Source organism: Xiphophorus hellerii, chromosome 21, assembly GCF_003331165.1.
Source record: "Xiphophorus hellerii strain 12219 chromosome 21, Xiphophorus_hellerii-4.1, whole genome shotgun sequence".
NCBI classification, from domain to species: Eukaryota; Metazoa; Chordata; class Actinopteri; order Cyprinodontiformes; family Poeciliidae; genus Xiphophorus; species Xiphophorus hellerii.
The window spans coordinates 10,992,788-11,008,270 of NC_045692.1; the positions used below are offsets into that span (position 1 = coordinate 10,992,788).

At 39.0% G+C, this 15,483-nt stretch overlaps 2 protein-coding genes across 3 annotated transcripts in view; one reads left to right on the top strand and one right to left on the bottom strand.

The window, feature by feature from the left end:
* The window catches only part of cntnap2a (contactin associated protein 2a), a 294,552-nt gene extending 286,479 nt beyond the window's left edge, over window positions 1-8,073 (top strand). For both annotated transcript variants that reach the window (XM_032552191.1, XM_032552192.1), the window contains exons 24-26: window positions 5,429-5,692; window positions 6,520-6,591; window positions 7,501-8,073. In XM_032552191.1, coding sequence (XP_032408082.1) covers window positions 5,429-5,692; window positions 6,520-6,591; window positions 7,501-7,700 — 536 coding nt within the window. In that variant the 3' untranslated portion in view covers window positions 7,701-8,073. The remainder of the gene's footprint in view (window positions 1-5,428; window positions 5,693-6,519; window positions 6,592-7,500) is intronic.
* A 4,988-nt stretch (window positions 8,074-13,061) lies between these two features.
* LOC116712316 (lipocalin-like) lies at window positions 13,062-14,616 on the bottom strand. Its single transcript, XM_032552195.1, has 6 exons — window positions 14,436-14,616; window positions 14,098-14,237; window positions 13,937-14,016; window positions 13,746-13,859; window positions 13,554-13,655; window positions 13,062-13,440 (listed from the first exon to the last, which is right to left on the bottom strand). Exons 1-6 carry the CDS (start codon window positions 14,529-14,531, stop codon window positions 13,400-13,402), a joined length of 573 nt encoding a protein of 190 aa, XP_032408086.1. The 5' UTR covers window positions 14,532-14,616; the 3' UTR covers window positions 13,062-13,399.
* Between the last annotated feature and the right edge of the window lie 867 nt (window positions 14,617-15,483).

Consider the following 15,483-nt stretch of genomic DNA (forward strand, 5'->3'; position numbering starts at 1 on the left):
TATGTGCAGTACTGTGAGACCGATCATCTGTAAGAAAAAATATGTTGCTGCTCTGCATCCTCACTGAGGTTCTACAGCCATTTGCAGAAATACACTGCTCACGGTCAGAAACAACCAAATCAGAGCCACTCTCAATAATGCTCATGCAAGCGCTACTCACACCTTCCCTCTGCTCTCCGCTGTACTACAACTCCTCCACCCACAGCAGAGCCTGCCTTGAATGCGCAGGCTAGCTAGCAATGCCACCAATGATAAATATTGTAAACAAATGTTTTTAAGTCTAACTGGATTAAAACAGGAGACATAAACATGAAATGTAAAATAATTATCAGAATTTTATATAGTGTAACATGTCTGACAGTGACAGAGATCTGCTGCAGCCTCACAGTCAGTCAATAACAGGATTTAAATGTTGCATTTTGTCACAAAATGATAAAAACAGTGTCAGAGGCTTTTAGCCAGTCAACTAAATAATCCTCAGATGTTTTGGTCAAGTACTTCTTGGACTGTTGAAGTGCAGGAATCAAACCTCTTAACCAGCAGTTGTTTGACAGGTACTCAACTACCTGAACAGCTGAAGCCTTGCCATTAACCTGTTCATAATACATATTTATAGAAATGTTGTTCTTTTCAACAGTATGTAGCAGGACTGTTATATGAATTCGTTCAGGTCTGTCCATGTTCCCACTAGAGCGGCGATTCACTCCCTCAGTGTTTAGACTCAAATCGATTATGTTTCCTTTTCTTTTGAATAGCATGTCATGATTAAGTCCGATCAATTTCCTTCCTCTGGAGTAGCCTTTGACTGTCTCTGTTTTGTGTTGTGACCTTTGCATTGACAGCCACACAGCATCCTGACTCCAGTTAAAGCTCTGATAAAACCCTGGTGTTAGATCAAGCTGATACCACAAATGTCCTTTTCTTTTCTGTCTCCGATTGGCAGCTTGATTGCCTCTGTAAAATCAGTCTGTCCTTTGTGCTCAAAGGGCTGTTTGTATGTCTCTATATGTCTCGAAAGAATGACGTCATAACTAAAAGTCACGAGTTGGACCTCGGATTGGGGAATCCTGATCCGGGCCACATCGGATCCTGGATCCGGGTTTTCTCCAGCCAGTGTCTGGGAGTGGGGGTGGGACTGCACTGCAGAGAAAAGGGAGGGATAGAGGGAGGCAAAAAAAAGAAGTAAAAAAAACACAGCGAGAAAAGGAGATGCTTGTCAGTGTGTTGCTGTTTCCACATGAGCCACATAACAGAGAGAGAGAGAACATCTGAAAGAAGAAGAGAAGAAGGTTTGGTGCACAAACTCTTCACAGACACAAGTCTGTGTAGGTAACTGTGGTGAATGCATGCCTGTATGTCCTCTCTTTGCGTTACTGCGTTTGCATGTGTGTGCCAAGGTTGCGGCAGGTCACTGAGTCATCTCAGTGAAAACTGAACCTTGAATCTGTAGCTGAGGCAGAGTTTCATCCCGTCCTCTTTTTCCACATTTTTATACTCATGGGTGGGAATGTTTTTCTTTTCTTTTTTTTTACCGCTTTACTTGCTAGATAAACAGGATTATGTGAATTTATGTCCCTGCAATCACTTGTGTAGGTATGTGTGAGAATCTGATCTGAAAAGAGCCATCGCAGACAGTGTGACAATGTCAACGTGTCTGTGTTGGTTTTTAATTGGCTTGGCAGGTTAACAAGATTAACATCCTGGTCAAGGATGATGCTGGAGGTGGCGCTGAAGAGCATACCTGTGTGTGAATGCATGTGGGTGTGTTCTCTCCGGTTATGTGGGAAAAACTGCAGGTATATTTGCTGTGATTAAACAGATCCTCTTCAAGCATCACATTATGCTTTTCTAAGCAATCTTTTATGTAACACCGCCTCCTGTCGTGTAGCTTTAGCTTAATTCAGACCAAAGACAGCTTTGTTTTTATGTGGCTTAACAACTAAAGCTAAAAAGTTACATTGTTGTCCTACTGCTGCAATTAGGACAATTTCAACAACTGAAAAACATAAAGAACTTTCTTTATTTATTTTTTGCCAATTCATGACATGTTTTTTCACTTTTAAATGTTTGAAGAGAGCAAATGATCCTAAACTATTTATTTAATCTTGTTTCTATCCATTTTCCTCTTTTTCCTTCTGTTTATGTACCGCAGTAAAGATGCTTGTCTGCACCTCTCAGTAGAACATCTGCGTGTTTGTGCATGATCCAGATTTGCCTTTCTACTGGAGGGCGTGGCAGATGGACCCACATTGATATTCTTTTCACGCACCTCTAAACGCATCACGCTTTCATTACCTCGCACCAGCAACAATGTCTTCTCTCCCTCGTCCACCCCTCAATCAGCTTCTATTTGTCGCCATGGAAACTGTTTGATCCCCCTCTCTCCTCACTGTTTCTGTCCAACTCTTTTGTCCTTCACACTTTCTTTGTTTCCCACCCACCTTTCCTCTTATAATGCTCTTTCCCTCTGAACCTTGGAGCCACACCCACCCTCTAAGCCAGTTCTGCCTGTCACTTCTCCTTCCCCTGTTTTATTCATCCAACTTACACACACACACCCCCACTAACACCCCATAACTTCCAATTGTGTTTCTTTCTGCACCTCCTTTTTGAATTATTCATGCAACTGACTCACCGTCTGAGGGTGCAGTCGGCTCTTTTCAATGATGCTCCTGTCGTGTATTAATGTGCGTTTGGTCGAGATGGATTAACGAAGGGTCACATATGGTCACACGCGAACGAAGGATCTATAAATCAAACATGATGCTGCTTTTCATTCCCGGCCAAATGAAGCAGTCCATTCTGTCTTCAAATTATGATGATTGTGTGTGGAAGAGCTGTTTGCTTTGTGTTTTTGCGCATGTTTTATTGATTAGCGTAGAAAGCTGCGTAGACACTGCTAACACAGGCTATGACCAAGCTTTGCAAACATGAGATCAGTTTGTGGTTACTGCGTCTTACAGTGTTAAATCACTTGTAGGTGTTAATAGATTAGTGTATTGAGAGCCGGGACAAGGCAAAAGATTAATGAAAAGAAACAAGAAATCTAAGCATGTTAGATGTTTGCTTCAATGGCCTCATGTAATGCATACTTATGTTTAAATGCATGCACAACTTTCAATTTTCAATGCATTGGATTGAGCTGTAATCCTTTTTTCTTGTACCAATACTGATTATTTGTTACCAAAATCCATTGTTTCTGACCACGAAGCTTTTATGAAACAATTTAAGATGCTTGTGAATAAACGTCCAAGAATTTCTTCAAATGTTACTGCGGTTCAAACTGTAGTTTACCATAACCCTGCTAATGCAAACTTTAAAGTAGTACACTGTCTCCAGTCAGGTATCATTTATTTCAAGTTTCTTCCTAAAAATGTGAATAGTAGGGTTTGAAAAATATGACAGAATCTATTTTTCTGAACAACTATATGTAATGAGTCAACCTCTTAATGCTGAGTCATACAAGGGGATCTGGATAAATCTAGAGTCCAGATGGACAAAGAGAGACACAGAAGTAGCAACAATGAAAGAATCTGACTGGAATCAAAGACACACTTTATCCCCTTGTTTTTGGATTTGGTTGCATAATTGTTTTATTATTTTATCTTTAAAGTTTTAGCAGGCTTTTTTCCGTTTTCCATTGGTGTACACCTGGAGTAGAGATCCAATCTAGTTTCTCTAGCAAGAATTACTTGGGTTCTGAGGAGCAGAACCTCCAACACGTACCAGATGAAAACAGCAGCTGCTTTTCCTGGAGAGACCATTTTTGTGTCCACTGACGGAAGAAATTGTGTGACACCCAGTCTGGGTCATTGAGAGGTGACCACCAGTCCCAAGGCAACTTATCATTGCATCAAAATGTGTATGTTTTTTTTTATTACTAAGATATCTGAGGATTCTGTTCATGACTGTATCCTCTATATTGATATAATTCTCAAAATTATGAATCTGAGATTAAATCTATTTCTAGGATTATAGAAATCTATTTTCATTGACAGATTTCAGACTGATCAGAAAGTGCTGCATTTAATTTGAGACTAAGGATATTTTGATAAATACAATTATGTAGCCTCAATTGCTACATTTAACAGTCAGCAATTTATGAGACTTTATCATTTTCGACTTTCTGCCAGCCAAGAAGGTTCTGAAAGGTTATAATTCAACCCTTTTTCTGTAGAAGTTTTTTTCCTACTTGCATTAGTAATTGTAGGTTTCTATTTAATTCACTTTTGCCATATCTACTGTGTCTAAGCTTTTCAAACTGAGCCTCTTTGCAAGTTCAGCTCATAAAATGTAAGATTAGAGTCCCTCCCTTTGTATACAATGCGTTATAAAATCTGCCACCTCCTTTGTTTGCTTTCTGAATTACACTTTCCGGTAGTTTCCTGTGTGTATTGAAAATGTCATTGTGTGCGAAGCAGCCCAGTTGCAATCCCAGCAGAGAAGCGTATTAATATTCACAAACAGGGCCCCGCAGTGATCAGCACATGTTCAAGCATATAGAAGAGAAGCATGTTCTGCACTTAAAAGATGGCTGGTATCAGTAAATCTGTCCACTGTCATGTTGTTAGGCACCTGCTACTCTTCTCTTGTGTGTGTGTGTGTGTGGGTGTGTGTGGGTGTGGGGGGGGGGGTGTCTGTCCACCCCTGTTGTGCACCTCATGCAAATTCCCAAACCTGTTCAACTTTTTCCACATTTGGTCATACTTCAGTGTATTTTATTTGGATTATATTATATATATATATATTTTTTTTGTGGCTCACCATAAAAAATGCATTATTCATATTAATCTGTGTGTATCACAATCAAAATGCATAGCCATTGTGCAGGCACACAGAGGAAAGATGAAATACAGAGAAACCATGTGTGTGGTATGAAAATTAATGCCTAATATGCCTCAGTCCGTAGATCCAGGCACAAGAGGAATAAAAAAACGACTTTTTCTGGCAACACAATCAGTAGTGCACACACAAGCTTGGATTAGACTCATCAAAATGAAATAGAGTTAGAATTATATTATCAACCATGTCCAGATACTCAGAATCCCATCATCCAACATAACAGGATTCATTAACGACGAGCATGGTTGCACATGGAGGAGTCCTGTTAGTCATCCTGAGGTTATAGCATTCTCTGTGATTGTCCAAACATTTCCTTCTGGGTGTGTCCGAGGTCATGCAGCAGCAACAGAGGAATTATTTAATTTAAAAATTACAACCCCCATTTGACACATGTATAAATGTTGTATTTTTCAGCATCAAAGGGGATTGTTTTGGAATCAACAAGTTTGAAGTTTGCTACCCGAAACTATGTGTTAGAGAATCTTATTTATTTCGCTTAATATAATAAGATAATACAGTGGTAATACAGTGGTGAGTGCATTAAGACAATTTAACAAGCTCTTCTCCCTTATTTACCTCTGCATAGAAACTGGACCCATAGACCCCATCCTCATTGAGAGATACAATAGCCCGGGTTTCATTGGCTGCCTGTCCCGTGTGCAGTTCAACGGAGTCGCGCCTCTCAAGTCTGCTCTGAGAAAAGCCGCAGACTCCCAGGCCGACAGTCACCCTGCATCTGCCTCTCCTGTGTCCTACCAGGGCAAACTTGTGCAATCTAACTGCGGGGCTTCACCTCTCACCATCCCACCAATGTCGGCTGCACCGAATCCCTGGCCTCTGGACAACACCGGTCGGTACTTCCAAAATAAAGCTCTGTCCTGTAAACGTTCTCTTATATGAAGAGCTTTTCGTGGTCGACTTTCCAACTTCTGGAGTGTGCATGAGCATTATATCCTATAATTAGGGGAGATTAAAGTAACAAAACATCCTTTCATGCTACAAGCCTAACATACAAATCATTATCAAGATACATCATGAGCTGAAATTATGTACTGTATTTAATCATGTAAGAACTTTAGAAATGAACCATGATAGTCGTCTTACATGACACAATTGCTTGCATTCTTGAAAGGATTTGCAAAGAAAGGTTTATTTATACCTCTCTGACACCAGCAAGAATTTTCTTTCCGATTTGTGTTTAGTTTCAACCCTACATTTCAATTTGTTTCAACTGGGAATTTGTTATAAATCAACTCAAGTCTTGCATAAATGTGAAGAAGGAAGAAAATGTATGATTTTGAAACGGGTACAGACAGATGTTTCACACGTTTGTACTCATCCCCATTTACTCTGATGCCCATAAATAAATTTCAGTGGAAGTACTTTCATTGAGAAGTTACCTAATTCAAAAATAAGGTCTACCTCTTTATTCTCAGCATGTCAGATATTTTTTTAGAGAATATTAGTGAATAAACTGCATCATGAAGACCAAGGAACACAGAAAATTCAGAAATAAAGCTTACAAGAAATCAAGGATAACATTAATCAAAGAGACAGTAAAAACAACAGAAATTACTGTTTTTCCTTTGCTTTTACAAGCTAGTCTAGACTTTCTATATTTACACTTTCTTTTTTTTGTTGATGCTTGTTCCTGTCCCTCTTCTCAACTCTTTGCAGATGCAGAGACTCCCCTAAATGAAGAGCGAGTCATTCCTGATGGAGTTAACAGGGACTCGGCTATCATTGGAGGTGTGCCACCACCACTACTTATGTTTAGTCTATGAACAGTGCTAAAAGATATCCGGAGAAAAAGTTGTCATGTTTCAACCTGATATAAAAAGATCTGGAAACAATGTCTCACTTCTGGTCAGAAGCCTTGTTTTGGGTGTCATGTCTCATTTTGTAATAGAAATAAAATAATATAGTAAATGAAAGGGATTTACATTTTGAAATAGCAGTTTTCAACTTTTTGCAAATTAATTTAGGCAGATTGTGGTTAAAAATGCTTATTAAGTCAGATCAATGACATGGGTCAATGTTCATAACTTTCCTGTGTTTTACGTAATTATTTTTGGTCTCCACATGATGATTCACATGCAATAATCATAATACCCTACAGTAAAAATGTGTAAAAGCATGAAATAAATTATCTTTTATTTTAGTAGCATGGACTAAAACATAAACGGAGTTTTCACTTCATTATCTGGTCAATGGTATTTTTAAAATAAATTTAACAAAAACAAATTAAATCTATACCTGACTTTAATATTTTGATTCGAGATTTTGGGACCTTCTTATTCGTAATCTATGACTTTCTGTTTCCCTGGGGTATAAATTTGATGTGGCACGAGTGCATATTTTGTTTTAGCCACTGGACACTAGGCTAGTGCTTGGTAATTGGGATGGAAAAAAATGTAGGTGGATCCAGCTTGCAACAAAGGATGAATATGTGGGAATGTGGTGGAGAATGTGCTGAAGTAAAGAGTCCAAACTGATGTTTGGTTAATTATTTTAAGCATTAATGCTTGCTATGTGCCAGTAAATGTGGATGGCACTGAAAATGTAAGCGGCGGACCAATGAAACCTTTGAAGTGAGGCAGCAGAAGGGAATAAAAACTCAAAGTAGCAGATTCGACATGATATCTCTTTCTTCCACAGGGATCATTGCAGTGGTGATCTTCACCATCCTGTGTACGCTGGTGTTCCTGATCCGCTACATGTTCCGTCACAAAGGCACCTACCACACCAACGAGGCTAAGGGCAGCGGGGAGTCGGCCACAGAGTCGGCCGACACAGCCATCATCGGCACTGACAACCCAGAAACTATTGACGAATCAAAGAAGGAGTGGTTCATTTAACGGGCTGATGATGGGACTCAGACAGAGCAGGCAAAATGCGAGACCATCGTTGCTCACAGATGGAGGAAGATTAATCAAGTGACCAATCACTCGCGATAAAGAGGAGTGACTGTTCAAAAGGACAACAAACTCCCTGAGAAGATGAGGGTTGTGGGAAATTTCTGTTCCTTTTTTTTATATCCAGAGTAATAGAAAAAGAAAAGTTGGACGCTTATCCTGAGGAGTACAGCTGTAAAAGACTATACATGTATATACTAACCAGCTTATCCTTCTTTGTATCGTGCTTGGGAGTTTCCAGGAGTCCTTTGAATACTGTGTATGACAAATAATTACACTTACTGGGTGGTGTAATAGCAAAGATTTATTGCCAGTCCTTGTTTGGTTTTGATTTTATATTTAAACAAAAATCTTATATAAGAAATGATCAAATCAACATGCCAAACATTTTTTTATCCTTTTCTTTTTTTTCCTGTTTTTCAAGCTGTAGTCGCACCAGTCTGTCAACACTCGCATTTGTCCAGTGGAGCACATTCTGTAACCTGGTAACATAGTTCAGTGTTGTATAGTAACGAAGTAAAAATACTTCACTACTTTACTTAAGTACATTTTGGAGTACTTCATACTTTCCTGGAGTATGAAAATGTTTGATGACTTTCACTTTTACTTCACTATATTTCCGAACTTAATTGCGTACTTTTACTCCGATACATTTTCAATGTGTGGTTTAGTTACTCGTTACAAAAAAGCGAGAGAGAGAAACGAAGTGTTTTGACCCCACCTACTGATTAGCAAGCAGGCTACCGAACAAAGTCGTAGCCTGCTTGCCTGGCTTGTTCATCACCTCCAATAGGATACACCTGTTTCGCTTCTCCCATTGTTGGGGAAATCAGAAATCGAACAGAGAAGAGTGCTGCCCGCACTGACGCGGCTCAGGGATTACGTGACACGCAGCGCCGTGCCCTATAATCCACTGTAAGCTATGTAATGTGTTTTGAGGCAATTGACCAAAATCCCGGACAATTTTTAAATTCCCCCCGGACATCTTTTTAGGTCTGAAAAGTAGGACATGTCCGGGAAAAAGAGGACGTCTGGTCACCCTAGTTCAATGGGGGACAGAAGCCATAGCGATAGCAATTTAGACTAACTTTAACGAATATAGGAAAGGCATGCAAGTTCAAAACCACAAACCATTAACATGTGCTACTCTTTAAAACTGGAACAATTTATTAGCAGGTTTCATTTTGCCTGCACTTGGTTGGGTACATTATTTTAAGTTTATTTGACAAGTTTACCAAGATATAAGAAATGTCATTCAAACTTGCCTTGTTTTACTTTTTACTTGTACTTTTCATTACATTACTTGAGTACATCCATTTTTACAGTAATTTCCATACTTAAGTACAAGAAGTTTCAGATACTTTAAGACTTTTACTCAAGTAACATTTCAGTCAGTGACTTCGACTTTTACCAAAGTCGTATTTTGGAGAGGTACTTGTACTTTTACTTGACTCTGAGATTCCAGTACTTTATACAACACTGACATAGTTTATCATGAATGCCAAAAGTCTCTTTGTAAATATATTTTGTGTCAGTTTTCCTAGAAAGATTTATTTAGAGTCCAAATGCCAATGAGAAATGTCATATCTATATTACAGTAATATATCTGTCCATTATATTATATATGTGTAAAATGCAGAGTTTTATGTTTAGGTCTCATGACTTTCGATTGTATGGGACGCTCCCCACCTGCGGCGGCACAGAGAGGGGTTTCTCAGAGCATGATGGCAAATCATGATTTTCCACCGTTGGTTTAGCTCATCATCACGGCAGCTTTCTTTGAGTTTATGAGTGAAACCAAGAGCCTTTACTCATTCAGACGTGAGCGGTCAGTTTGTTTCTTTGCCAAACACTTCAGTCTTATTTCCAAAGTTTGCAAATATTATTTGGCTTTGAACATTTTCTTTGCATTCTTTTTCATGTTAAATGAGCCATTTCTAACGTATGCATGTATCAGTGTGTGTAGGTCAAATGCTAAACAAAGTGCCAGAGGAGGCAGCTTCACAGTTTTTCTTTATGCACTTAGCTCCGAGCATTAAAGGAGCCTGAAGCAGCATAAATTTAAAATAAAAACTCCGAACACCACCAGGGTTGAAGTTAGGATGGTAATTGGCTTATGAATCTGCTGTGCCTTTAAGGTGTTGAGCCATATCGCCTTTTCTTCTATTACTTAACTTAGACCCATAACAAAAACTTGACTGATGCTGCATGAAATCTATTCAGGTTTTCTTCTGCTTCCTTTGTAAGATGGTGCTTTTCAGTTTCGCACAAAATACAAACTCCAGCCAGTTTTTCTCAGCTCATCAAGTATATCAGCGACAATAAGAAAGTTAAGCACCCAAATGGAGTGATGGAAATGAAATGAAGTAGGTTGTGAACTGACTATATAATATCAAAAGGGAAAGGTGTCGTTAGTCTTATGCTGTCAGCCCGGATACAAGCATCAGTTCAGTCCGGATCAGAGTCACATGCCTGGTGGCTATTCTTGCTTGAACGCCTCCCTGAGCAAGCATCTATTTATGTGCTTTGAAAATAACTACATTTCTCGAAGTTTGTTTTAAAGAATCATATATGAGTGTAGAATCAAGTCAGTCCAGATTTAAATCTGAATGTTTTTGTTTCTCTCAACTCAGGATGGTTTAGATGTGAAATGTATCACAAAATGAATCAAGATTGCATTAATCTCTTTCCAGTTTGAACTGCTGCATATTTTAATTGGCAAATGAAAACTTGATTGGAGTAGAACCTATAATTTACTTTCTTTAAATACTTCTTCTGCCCTCTGACACAGTGATTCCCCTGGGCAAAGAGCCATGCTACCCAGATCAGAAACAGCTACTGCACACGGCCTTTGTATTATGTCCTGTGGTAAATAAGACCAGAGTTGCAGACTGTATTATTTTGGCAGTGGGCTGAAGAACTAACATTGTGCTGTCTCAGGAGCAGTAATGCCATCTGGTGGCTGTTCTAAATGTGCCATAAATTTGCAAACCGAATCCAATACATAGTCATCACTGGCATACAAATTGATCCATTTCATCTGTGTGCTTAACTTTTTTATCTGCTATAGGAAAAGCTGTGCAGATTTATATATAAAGAGCAACTGCATGGATGTGCTGCCTACAAACTACCACTCCTATCCTCTGAGACGCACACAATCTGCAAAACAAAGTTCTGTTTCTAACTTTGCTTCTTTTGTCCTGTCAGCGATGTTTACCTGTCACATGTGTTTCAATTGAAACAAGCTGCCAACCGTGTTTTTATTTTTTATTTCAATTTGTTTTTGTTGTTTTGTGGTTTTTTTGTATGTGTCAGTTGGGTTAAAGAGCTCCCACTCACGTGAATGATTTTATACCGGCCCATCGCCTCAGGGTTGTACGCTAACCGCAGATCACTTCATCGGAGACGTATTGGCAGCTGAGGGGCTCAGCTCGCCTTCGTCTGAGGCCTCAAAGTAAACTTTTCCCCGTTTCAACATCACATCCTTCTCACAAATCTTCTCTGTCTCTGTTTTCCTTTTTCTAATTGTATTACTCAGAGTCCAAATAAACATGCACGAACACCCTCTTCTTGTGGTTTAACCATAACATCGATGATTATCAGTGCTGACAGACTAAACCATAATGCATTTGTTCAGCTTTCAGTTCTATTGAGTACAATAAAGAGTGTTTGATCAATAAAATCTTTTTTTCCAACGCATCATTGTCTACTTAAAGCTTTGATCTCACTCCTTATCCACCCCTGGATGATGTGTTGTGCATGTTTGAGAGTAGAGTTTGAACTCTACTCTGCCCACTCAGGCTGGGCAGAGTATGATGCTGTGGTTTTATTAAGAATTTAAGATTAAATTCAGAAATAGTCTCTTACAGACATAGTCTCTTTAAGAGTTTACTTGGTCATGTGTTTAATACCATCGCCTTGCTCTGAAATCAACATGTCATCTTCAGATTTTCATCAAATATGACTTCAAACATTTTACAGAAATGTGTGGGTGGTAGCTTTAAAATCAGAGGATGTACAGATATGAAAATATGGAGCTTGAGGAAACAGCTGACAGTCAGCAAGATCTCTGTACACCTACACAGAATCTCATCTCAACAGTTTTTAGCTACATTTCCAAATACAATAAATGTAAACCATTGCTCAGATGACTGCCTTATTGAACACTAATTGGTTTCCTCTCTAGAATATGCATGACCCTGGTTTCTTTTGTTTTCAGATGGGAAGTATTGCAACGAGTGGGTATTTTTCTGAAAAGTTCTTGGCTGCCACCTTGTGGGCATGCTTTGTAGCTGCAGTTACATAGTGCTATGTAAAAAGCAGTAAATCCATTTTAATTTTTTGGATTAATGGAATGGTTGCAAATGTGTATTTTTTAGGGAAATTCATATAAATAAAGCCCACACAATAAGGCATGTTTTTTCATAAAAAGAAGTGACAGTCTGCAGACCAAAATATTATATGTGTAATTTTTTTACAAGGCAGTGGAAGACAGAAAATGTATGAAACCATTGGAGTAGCGGGATTGGGTAACTGTTTCAGAAGAGCTGGCTTAAAGTATAAGCAAACTTTGCAACTATTTAGTGTCAAGTTTCAGTTGCATAGAAGCAAAATATAGAGAGAGGCTGTGGACAAAATAAATACTTTAATAAAAATATATATTTTATTACTAGTAGTATATTCACTGTTTTTTAATAGTGTTCAGGAACAATAAACAGAGATTCTTCTTGAAATACTGCCATAATAGATTTTCTAAATTTCTAAAACAATACAATTGGTCAGTTAAAGAAATTACCTTTGTCTTTCAGAAGAGCTCAAACAAGGAAATCAGCAGATTATGTTTGTGTTTGGTTTTTAGTTTGCTGCTCTTCTACCTATTTAAAAGATATGACTTCCCCATTTCAAATGTATATTTTTTTAATGTTTTTACTTTGCTTCAACATTTTTTTTTAATTATCACCCTGATGTCACCAACAGGTCTGGGAAATACAGAGTCCTGTGCTTTGTGTGACTTGAACCAACTTGTTGTAACTCTTCTTTTAGCTGTTTGTATAACAGGACATAGCCGACTGATTATCTCAGCTTTATACTCAGCTTTGTTTCATTTGTTGTTATTATATACAATTAGGTTATACATTATATAGGCATTTTAGTAAATCGAATTACTTCTACACAGTGATGTTTGCAAATTACATATATTTTTAAATCAGACAGAAAAGAACAGCATGAAACAATACGGGGTGAATTTGTTTCCAGATTTAAATGTGTATTTAGACAAAAAAAAATACTCTACATTCTGAAAAAGTTGTTTTAATGATTTTATTGGCTTTAAACTGTTTATTTTAAAAAAGGAAAGAAAATACAAAACAATCTTTTCATTGGTCTACATGACATGACATGTGTAAGCCACTGTGAATACTTTATTGTTTCACTCTGATGTTAATGCACAATAGAAAAAGAATACCAACTGAGCTAGGATCAGCTCCTCTTTGGCATGCAGCGAGAAATAGAATTAAAAGCTCTACATTTATAGTCTGAGGTGCAGCTTTGTGACGCAGCAGGTGACACAGTTAGGTGGGGGAGAAGATGCCTTTGAGATGAAAACCCTGGACTTCAGAAAAGAGGAGATGAAGATCGACGTTTTAAATTGGGTTGGGGGCTATTGAGTCCTCAGGGCACTCACCTGTAATAATACATATGAACACATCAGTGAACGAAAAGAGCACAAACACACTCACTGAATCAGTTTTAGTGTACATTTGGTGACAGATGATGAGTTTTGAGGTGATCACATACCGTTCTGTGGGAAAGTAACAATGTTTTCAGCAAGGATGCCAGTGTCCAGTGAGAACTGAGTGAACTTCTGCTGCAGGTCAGCACTGATCTCAGGACTACGGCCTAGGAGTACAACAGTTTTATTTCATCTCAATACAATCCTTATTTAAAACTTTTCAGCAGGCCTAGTCCTTGTTGATGATAAAAACCTACTGTAGAGCTTGTTGAGAACCTCTGAAACTCCCTCTTTTGTCTTGATGGTGTGGACCACAGCATAGCTGTCGTACACAACGTCAACAAAGCGCATGTCATTGTCGTTGTTCCAGACTGGGAAGAGCAGAAGAGATGGGTGCATTAGATTGCCGTGAAGACGCCCTTCGTTTGTTTGTGTGGTCACCACTCACCCTGGCTGTGGAAGGTGAAGCGTCCAGGAGTGTCTGTTTTCTTCGCCAGGTGAGTCATCCTCCAGCAGGTCCCATCAGCACTACTCAGAGAACCATAAGGTTATCTTCCAGAACAAACAAGTTTTTGTCATTCTGTCGAAAACTATGCATTATTCACTTACTTCAGTGTGGCATAAGAGAGATCCAGGTCTCCTATATCAGTGGGCACCATCATGGCAATACCCATCTTCATTGTGTCTTTATGATTCACAAACCACTGAGCATTGGTTGCAAAGCCAGCCATGTACCACTTTCCTGCAACCTAATTAAAGCACAGAAAGAGGTGATATTATTTTTTTTCTTCTAGCCAGCTTACAGTACGTGTTTTCAAATGTGCATACATGGCATCATTTTTATATTTATGCCTGAGAAGAAACATTTTCTTTAATCTTTCCCTGCACAGTTGTAACATTTACACGTTTAAATTTTTTTATTAGGTTATAAGTCTTTTTTTTCTCACCTTCTCCAGGCTGAAGTCTGGTACAGGCGTTGTGTTGGCGCTTGCAGCCAGCACGCAGGTGAGGGCGGTCAGCATTCTCAGCCCTGTGGTCGTCATGGTTCCTCCAGCTCAGAGCGTTTCTCGCAGGCAAGGGGTCAGGAGCGTCGGGGATACTGAAAGTCAGCCTTGTGAGTCTTCTTATATCCTACTGCAGCATCCTACCTCCCCTCATGTCTCCTCCCCCCCAGCTCTCCCCCCCTGTCCCCTGGCGTGAGCATTGGAAAAAAAAAAAAAAAAACACTATCTGGATCTTTCCCAAAGTATGCAAATTTCAGCTGTTACACAACTGGCACGTGGACTGAGGAATTGGGGGGAGGCAAGGAGTGCTTTTATTTTTTCTTTAGAGATACTGAAGGATGACTGACCTATCACGGCTTCTGTTTGGTAAGAGCACAAAAGCCAAGAAAACAACAGATCAGAGCTGCAAATGTTCTGCTTTGAGGTCAGCTCTGGATGCCAATTATCGGGATCAAACTGCACAAAGTGAAGCAGTACCCAGTAGGTTCCACAATGGAAGCATCATTGTTTTGCTTTTATACGTTGCATTTAAAGCATTGCATATAGTGGTTAGACATATTTGCAATCATTAATCTTATTTCAAGAGTTACTTTTTCAAATTACACTCCAAGTCATATTCTGAATTGAATGAATGTTCATTTAAAGACAAAAACAGCTAAAACAACGACTGTTCTTTATTTTCCTGCAGTTATCCATTAAATGCAGACTAGCTGTCAAGGCTTCAATCGCTGAAATTTGCTGAATCAGACCCCCTTTTGTAAGGAGGCAACAACTTACAATCAGCTGGTTATGTAACTCTCACACGCAAACACAGGGTGGAGGGAGGAGAACGGGTAAGAAAATTTTAGACCACAAATTGAAACCAAACCCTCTGATCCCCTTAGGGGATTCCAACCTGGGCCTTATTATCCCTGGTTTCTCACTGACACGCCAAGAAGTTTGCATAAAGTCACAGACCTCGAAGGCTGATGAAACCGCAACTAAACAAATG